We start from the raw sequence: 8,991 nt of genomic DNA, 5'->3' as shown, positions 1-8,991 counted from the left end.
ACTTCAGTCTCTTCATGTCACAAATGAAGATCGACTGTGGGACTATTTAGCCTACTTTCTTTACATTGATTACTAATGGGATAAGGTGAAATGTTTCAGGGGCCAGTGTGAAAATATGATCTAAGCCTTGAAGCCCAGTTTAACTAGAGACATTCTGTTTTCTTATGAAAGGGCATTTTAAGATTCGAGAATTAGATCGAGGATAGCTTAGTCAGAGTGGCTATGGGCTGGACTACCTGGATTTAATCCCTGAAAAAAGCCAGGGAGTTTCACTTTACCACCACCGCCAAAGCACCTAGCCTCAAATCCTTTCATCACCATATACTGTTAACTCATGTATTCATTTATCAAAATCAAATTAAATGCTAAGCAGCCAAATTAATTTTATTGCAATGCATCAAACCTAAGTACAGAAGGTTAAAAAATGTCAAATTCATATTGTCAATTCACAGCCACAGCCCTGAAAATTAACACGGTAACTGAAATATAACGCGAGTCCCAGTTTGTGTGTGCCAAGATCAAGGCCTTCTTTAGTAATTACATGTGGCTAAAATATTATCAGCTTATGCATGTTAATTAAGTCTCCATATCTGCTTCCACACAAGTAGCCACTTAAAAATTATGAGTGCATATACTTATTTAATTTCATGCTTCTGGACAATATGTGACCGCCACGGTGGGTCTAGTGGTTAGTACGCTGGCCTTGTAATCCTGGTGTCCCGGGTTCGATTCCTGGCGGTGCCTGAATTTATAACTTGTGTTGGGCAAGGCCGTGGTCTAGGCCAGTGGTATTCAACCTGGGGTACGTGTAATTTAAAAATATATATATTATTTTATGATAAATACTGAATAATCAGTAATGTAATTTATTTAATTTATTTTAGATTATATACTATGTATAACTTGAATTATACACCAACAACTTTGGGGGTGAAAAGTTGAAGAGAAATTATATCTGGGGGTATGCGAATGAAAAAGGTTGAATACCACTGGTCTAGGCAACACGGAGTTTTCTCCATGGCATCCCAACAATTACACACAGAAGAAGGCAATGGCAAACCACTTCTGTATCACCTGCCTAAAAAACATATATGAACAGGTCCCAGTCCGAGAAAAGGATGGAAGGATCCTGTTCATAATATGTTGCCAACCTCCTGTAAAGGAGACGGCGTAATAAAGAAGAAGAAGAAGGGCAACATGTTTCAAACTCGTTAGTTCAGCTTCTGGCTCCCAACTCGTAATGCAAACTATACTATTACATCATTTGATATAGTTATGTTTTGATTAAATTTATATTGTAAAGTGATTAGAACATGGTATGAGCTTTGTCTTATATAATGTCAGATCACAGTCCTTTGTCAACGTGTTGTGTGTATTCACATGTACATATATCGAGCTTCATTGGTCTGTGGAGGGTATTTTCTGCTGGTTTCTTTCTGAGAAGTATCTTTGGAATGTGCACTTGATAAATTGTTGGTATGTTTTGTGTATGTTGTCTGGTAAGTTTTCACCATTAGTGCTTCTCAGGTTCTCATGGTGACAAAATCTTTTGGTATAGTAGGATTTGAGGTTTTCAAGGTAGTGAGTATGAAGATGGCTGTCTTCTGGGTTGTACCACTGTGTAGTCTGGTAGAAATTTCCAAGTTCTCAGAGGTCATTGTTGCCTCCATCATCAGATCTCATCGCCCTGATGATAGAGGCATCAATGACATCTGAAACTTTGGTAAACTTCTACCAGAGTACGCAGTTCTATAATCCAGAAGACAGCATCTTTATCTTTTGGGACGTAGCACTGTAGAAATTGACTTGTTTTGTAGGTGCTTATGTTCTCCAACACCAAGTTGATGAAGGCAGGTCAGCTTCTACCAGACTGCACAGTGCAACATCCCAGAAGACGGTCATCTTCAAATTATTTTATTTGGGTAAATCCTGTAGCAGCAGCCTGCCAGTGAAGTTAAAATTATTGACATTTTGTTTCCAGTTTTGGACATTACAACCAGGCCAGTGAAACATTTATAAATTTATTTGTTAAAATAATCACGTTATAGCTTTTAATGTACTTATTCATAGTGAATTTAATTAAAATCCAAGAAATTTCAGAGATGAAACATGAAGACAGGCAGTGGACGTAACGTCCATACAGCAGGAATTTTATATACATTTACAAAAAATGCATAAAAGAGGAAAAACGCGTACTAGTAAATATGGTATCAAGTTAAGACTTTACAGCCTGGATGGCATAATAAGCAAAACTTGTGGTTTGTAGATTAATAATGATGTATCAAATACAGAGGTTATTTAGGATTAAGTGAGAGGAAGATTATGTAGGCCTGTGGATAATGGAAAGGGATGTAGGAGGTTGCAACTGTTGTACATATCAAACTATTGTCATGGTATTTCCATAGAAAGAGCAAGGCTCAAATCTTTTTCCTCCTTTATCACTAATATTTTTATGTCTAAAATTAGTAACATTTATTGAAGTACATGAATTGTGGTATTTTGTATCTATTCAAAGATGCTTGACACATTTCATAATCTGTTAGATGTCAGGACATGTCTGCTTCCCACACAATCCATAAATACGAGGCGCGTCCACAAAGCAAGTTTCCCACTCGTCCCACAGCTAGCAAACCTTATATTGCGCGAAGCGACTGTGCGTACGTGATAGAGCAATGACATAGCATGCCTCATGCACTAACGGTACTTCCCGCGTTCTCACAGTAGCATCGTTGCAGCTGTTGAAGATGGAGGTTCTTATTCCAGCTCCCGCCGACTGTGAAGTGCGGTCAGTGATAACGCTAGGCCGCACACGGCTCAACGGACAGCAAGTCTCCTGCAGGAGTTCAGCTGGGAGGTGTTTAATCATTCACCCTCAGCCCGGACCTCGCTCCCAGTGATTTCCATCTTTTCCTACACCTCAAGAAATTCCTGTCCGGTCAGCGTCAGCGTTTTGAGAATGACAGAGAGGCGGAGATGGTTGTCACACAGTGGTTCCAATCCCAAGCGGCAGACTTCTACGACACAGGTATTCAAAAGTTGGTCCCACGGTATGACCAATGTCTCAATTCCGGTGGCGAATATGTTGAAAAATAGCTGGACACTTGCTGTATCTGTTGCAATAAATATTTCCATGAAATTGTGTTTTGTTTCTGTAAACGGCCCCAGGGAAACTTACTTTGTGGACGAGCCTCGTAGATACATTTGTTGAAATTCACTGCAATCGTGCTTTTCTGAAATGTAGATTAAATTAATGTCTTTTGACAAACATAAACAGTTGAACAATTTACAGTTTTTCACCAGATATGAACATGAGAAATTGCCACACTTAAAACACATTTTACACTTATGAAAAATCTTTTCTGTCTGATAGTTGTTTGATGACTGCTTTATGCATTGCGTTTATAAAATCTTCTAATGAAACTTGTGGTACCTGAATGTAATATGCGTGAGCAAGGAAAGGAATCTTGCGTAGTGTTCGCCCACTGAGACCTTCACTTTGCCTGCAAGAAAGACGGAAACAAAAATTTTGTGAAAACGAAACCGATTTCCAGTGATATAAGGCATAATATGAAATAGAGATTGAAATTTTCAATCACACAAAGGATTTATTTTTGGTCTATATATGCATTAAGAAGCATCAGATGATATGAAAGATGATTCTGTCTAGAGAATTGCAAAGGCTTGTCTTATTTTATGTAACAATGCTTTAAGAATTGCATTGGCTGTAAGGATTGTGAATTGAGTCACAAATTTAACCAACTAGCTTCTATTACATTTCTCAGGACAGTATACATCTTGTATACAGGACAAACAGGCTTCCTCCATCATCACCACTGTCTCACAACAGTGTGATATTACCTGGTATCTGTCCATAATCTATTTATATTATATTTGCAATTATTTGTCTCAAATTTGTTGCTTAAAATGCACACCTGGATATTCAGAGAATTAATTATAAATATTTATACAATTTTTAACGCTGAATGCAGTGCTGTCCGTTATCTCAACATACGTATTGAACTACATTATTCTTCTTAATGTCGTGTGAAACACCTTGGTGGCTGCATTTGGTATTTTATGTATCGCTATTTACCAAGACATAAGACTGTTTTTGAAGTGTGTCTATGTAAATGTCTCACAAAATTATGTTATACAAATTGTTAAATTCTTCCATTCAAATTTTGAGACTGCGATGTTGTGTGTTGTGCAGATGGTACTTTGCATTCTTTCAAAAACTAGCAATATTCCAAGGGAGACTGCTAATATTTCAAGATAGGAACTCCATCATATGTCAAGAAATAATTTTAGAAGGTGCAAGGCTTGCTATCTATGCTGGCGATAGCATAGCTACTGGTAGGGCCTCCCTAGCCAGATTGGTCGAGGGGGAGAGGTCAGACTAAGACAGGTACCCTGGTACTCCAGGTTGGGGGTTGGTCGCAAGCCTAACAACCTTGCACCGTAAAAAGAAGATGTTTTAAAGCCTTGGACAGACGGACCGAATGGAAGAGGAGAATTGAGGAGGCCATGGACCGAATTTGGACCGGAGAGCCATAGAAGAAGAGCAAGGCTTGCTTAGAAGCAAGAGGTCAGCTAATTGAGACTCCTCTATCAAATAAGGTAAGCTGCATTGCTTAGGGAGGTGATAAATCTACCGCCCTTCTAGTAGAACCTTGAGCATGCATCAAATTGATGAACCATGAACACAAGTCATGTTAAAGCTTGGTCCGTCTGCTCAGCAGTAGTTTCTTCCATGTATGTTTTGGTAGAGATGGTTTCGTATGAATATATACTGTTTCAATATGAATACAATATTGCATATAACAGATACAGATCTTGTTGTTCTGTGTATTACCTGGCAATTGAAAATAGTTGCATACTTAGTTGGAAGGCCATTGTATTGTCATGCTCTGTCCGTGGCAACTGTAGGTACTTAAATGGAACAATGTTGTCTATTGATGTAACAATGCCCGTCTGGAACATAACAAGAAATATCCAGTTGAAGCACAACCAGTCACAATCACTCTGTTAATGCTAGCACACGCCCACCAACTTGGTAATTACTTACACTGCTTGGAAGAACAAGAATGAGATATAATACTATAGTGGATATTAAGAAATATGACTAAAGGCAGCTCACATGAGATTTGCTAGATACATGTTGACACTGATAACTTACTACACCTCAATCAAAGCCTTGGACAGACGGACCTAACAGAGAACTGAATGGAAGAGGAGAATTGAGGAGGCCATGGACTGAATACGGACCGGAGAGCCAAAGTGGAAGATTACTAAAGATAACTATGACATCACCTGAAAAGAAATAATGAAGCTTGCATACCAACATTTACTTTCAACTAAACATAAAACCCATATAACTGCAAAATGGTGTTTTCAAGATATTCAGGAACAATAACGAATTACTGATGCAGGTTTCCAACACTGGACCTGTCTTCAACTCCATCGTGGCCAGCAAGCAGATACATCAATCGCATTAATTACAACATAAAAACAAATATTTTTAAAAAAAGCATTATGTTTTTGTTTCAAAGGCTCTGTGATATTATTTTATCACCAAAAGGGTTCTTCAGCACTAAAAAAGTTTGAGAACCACTGGTACGGAGCATGGGACTATGGCTATAACCACTTCTTGCTTCCTCTTCAGTCATGACAGCCTCCCTCGTGACGTTTCCCGAGTTCCGTGTCTTCATTTGCATTGTCCTTCCAACTTCTCTATGGTCTACCTTTCTTCCTCCTTTCTGCTGGCACCCTGTTCTATAGCCATCTACTTCTCTCATCCTCTTCAAGTGTCTGTACCATATACATCTCTTATACTCAGTGGTTCCAACAATCATGACAAATATTCAGACACAAAACCTGGATTCTTTTGGCATCTAAAAATTAAAATATATGATAGAACCTAAGGGGAAGAGACTGCTGGGGAGACCTAGACGTAGATGGGAGGATAATGTCAGGCGGGATATATGGGAGATAGAAATGAAGGAGACTGGATTTTGTTGGCCCAGGACAGGGTCCGGTGGAGGGCTTTGGTTAATTCGGTGATGAACCTTCGGGTTCAGTAAGCCATCTAGTTCATTAGTTAGATAGAACCTAAGGCACAGTATCAACAAGTTACTGACATCCCAACTTCTTTTTCCATTGCTGCTAGGAGTTTTACCTGATACTTAGAAGTCTACAAACCTTACCAAGTATGAAAATATTCATATGATTACCCTTTTCAATTCCAGAATGCAGGACTGATATATCTTGTAGATGGCATGCACTGACGGAAGTCCTATATACTGTTTGATATCTGCTCGATCAACAAATGCTAAATCAATTGCAGCCGTTATATTTGAAGTTGTCAGAATTAGAACATTAGGATATCTGAAATATAAACACAAATAATTTATTACGAACTCAGAACTCAAAAAGAAATAAAAAAAATCAAACATCTGTGCATTTTGAATGTTTTATGTATTTATCAAACACCTGCAATTTACTACCGAACTAATACTTATATAAATATGCACTGTATTTGGTAGTTAATTGACCTTCGAATCTGATCAATCTGCGTAAGTACAGCATTTACTACTCTTAACGAGTCTGACGGTTCAGTGCCTGCCAGCGCCGACTGCCGTGCGTGCGTCAAACTTTCCACTTCATCAATGAGAACGCACACTAGTGCTTGAGGATCTTCAATGTATTCTTGTATCTTTGTGAACATTTTCAACACCAGTTTTCCGCTCTGTAAATTTCCAAATAAGTACAGTATATTATTACAGTGATTCCAATAAAAGGCAATTTCCATAATGCCAGTGCTTTTCTTTATATGTTAATGTCATTAAAAATTATGGGTGTCAAACTTGACTTTCACATCCAGGGAAGTACAGAAGGAGATTAGAAGTGTTTGAGGACAAGGTGCTAAGGATAACACCAGGATACAAAAGAAGTTGACAAGAATGAATGGAGAGAATTCAAAGAAAGGAAATGCCGAAGAGGAAGGCAGATCAAGATGGGAACAACAGTTTAGGAAAGATGTCATCTATAGAAGGAAGGAGGGCAATTTGAAGGAACTGAGGAATTGTAATGGAGAACATTACATTATAAGGAGTTCTGTAATTTGAACTATTAATTCAATATGGTTACATGAATAAATCAAGATGGTTGAGATAGGCAAAATTTGTGGAAAGTATGGGGCAACCCTCTGCTGCCTATCAGTGAATCACTTGGAGGGACAAAATCTTATTTTTATGCATTCAGTATGTAAAAAAATTTATTCCTTCACTTTATTTGTTGGATAGAGGCCAAGATGTATCTTCTGTCCTTAACAATCGCTTGTAAAATACATAGGTTATATGGCATCAAATAGGAAATAACAGGAGGATTATCAGTAACAAAATAAGAATGTGGAAGTGATAATAGCCCGTTTTAAGATATCCTAGTTTATCTAGAGAAGCTAGGGGAAATTCACTAAAATTTCAGAAGACATGGTGTCTGGAGAGAGGCTCAAACAAATGACCTCTAAAATATGAAAGAGAAGTGCTGTCACATCATAATGTTTGAACACAATTGAACTAAAACTGTATAGTACATACCTCCGAGAACCACTTTGAAAACAAACTGTGACTGTTTATTTCAATGAGCTCTCCATGAGTAAAACGATGTCCAAGACGTATGGCTAATTTCTGTGCCAGAGCTTTGCATAACGAGGTCTTCCCCGTACCAGGAGGTCCATGGAGCAACACAACTCGATTCCAGCTGATGATGTTAGTGTTGACTTTACAATCAGAAAACAGGATTGTTGTTTCCACAAAACTGAGGAGCTAAATAGATGAAAATGTTTGTTCAAATTATTAATATGAATACATGAAGTTACTAACAGATCATGATTCTTGATCAACCGCCTTGATGACAGTAACAGTTCTGATTATACCTACAGTAAGAGCATGCTCTTGTAACACCTTTTGAAACATACCATTCAGATATGCTACATAATTCTAATTAGAAACTTGCATTTTCTTTAATTGTAGAATCATAGATTAAGTTTTCCCAAAGACCATGGAAGTCAACAGATGGAAGTATCCAGTGACTGGCTGCAGACAATTCATCATCTTCTCCATCACCTCCATCCATTACTTCTGTCTGTTGTCCTTCCACATTGAGTCGATAGACATAGTATCGGACGTTTACAGTTTTAAAGTCAATAACCTGCAAACATTTTGAGAGTAGTTAGTTCCTACTTTATATTTACTTTCAACTGTTTGGATATGGCAGTCAAAGTAGGGCTGATCATCCATGGCCCTGGGCAGGTAAACTATTAGATCAATGATTTACCCAAAACCATTGTAAGTTTGGAATGAATATTTGCCTGAAATAAAAGGAATAACAAAGTTCAAGTTTCATTGTATGCTGTCACTTTTTATATCACTTATCACGGCACGTAATAAAGTCCTGCCACTATATTTTATTCACTTGTTACCTTGCCTTCTTCATTGTTGAATTCACTAAACATTATGGATTCTACATGTTCATTAAGAAGGGAATTGTTGAAACTTCTCATGGTCATTCCTGAAGTAATAAGGCCATCCACGGTTACTTTCTTCACGTTTCTCAATAATTCATTTCTATCTAGACAGCTAAATAAATAAAGAAAGAAATATAAGTACATACCTGTTGCTGATTAAAATCACATAAACTTCTTAGAGATTCATATATATATATATACCTGTGTTGTCGCTGTACGATCTCAATATGTAACGTACTATTCATTATTGTTAAAAATAAATACTACTGTAATCCGTTGTATTAAATTTCAATAAAGACCTCCCGCCTATTTTGAAAACGCGGCATCCAAAAGCAGGAAACACTCATATACAAAATATGTACACCTGATGCAGCATTGCCAATATGACGGTATTGTGAAGGCAAAAATTCCATGCAGAGGTTCGCCGCGGTACAGAGAAATATAGGTTGGTGTTACCGAAATAAAAT

At 37.7% G+C, this 8,991-nt stretch overlaps 1 protein-coding gene across 2 annotated transcripts; it reads right to left on the bottom strand.

Annotated features, from left to right (window-relative positions):
- Positions 1–2,391: 2,391 nt before the first annotated feature.
- On the bottom strand, positions 2,392–8,916 carry pch2 (pachytene checkpoint 2 protein). Of its 2 annotated transcripts, XM_022069374.2 has the most exons (8): positions 8,726–8,915; positions 8,480–8,636; positions 8,014–8,208; positions 7,596–7,823; positions 6,552–6,745; positions 6,231–6,384; positions 4,853–4,971; positions 2,392–3,500 (listed from the first exon to the last, which is right to left on the bottom strand). In XM_022069374.2, exons 1-8 carry the CDS (start codon positions 8,767–8,769, stop codon positions 3,344–3,346), a joined length of 1,248 nt encoding a protein of 415 aa, XP_021925066.1. In that variant the 5' UTR covers positions 8,770–8,915; the 3' UTR covers positions 2,392–3,343. The 2 variants fall into 2 exon arrangements, with proteins under 2 accessions (XP_021925066.1, XP_087204617.1); XM_087348491.1 differs by lacking the exon at positions 8,480–8,636 and having other exon boundaries at positions 8,671–8,916.
- Between the last annotated feature and the right edge of the window lie 75 nt (positions 8,917–8,991).

The sequence above is a fragment of the Zootermopsis nevadensis genome, unplaced genomic scaffold (assembly GCF_977971745.1).
Source record: "Zootermopsis nevadensis isolate Lab colony 2312 unplaced genomic scaffold, Znev_1.0 Znev_ptg000013l, whole genome shotgun sequence".
Classification (NCBI taxonomy): Eukaryota; Metazoa; Arthropoda; class Insecta; order Blattodea; family Termopsidae; genus Zootermopsis; species Zootermopsis nevadensis.
The sequence above is the reverse complement of the archived record's forward strand: the minus strand, read 5'-3'. Positions and strand labels throughout refer to the sequence as shown.

Coding starts and splice junctions, on each gene's coding strand:
- pch2 (XM_022069374.2), bottom strand. CDS start 8,769: ATGAATAGTACGTTACATATTGAGATCGTACAGCGACAACACAG. Junction 8,637..8,725: donor ATCGTACAGCGACAACACAG/GTATATATATAT, acceptor TTATTTATTTAG/CTGTCTAGATAGAAATGAAT. Junction 6,746..7,595: donor TTTCAAAGTGGTTCTCGGAG/GTATGTACTATA, acceptor GGAAATTTACAG/AGCGGAAAACTGGTGTTGAA.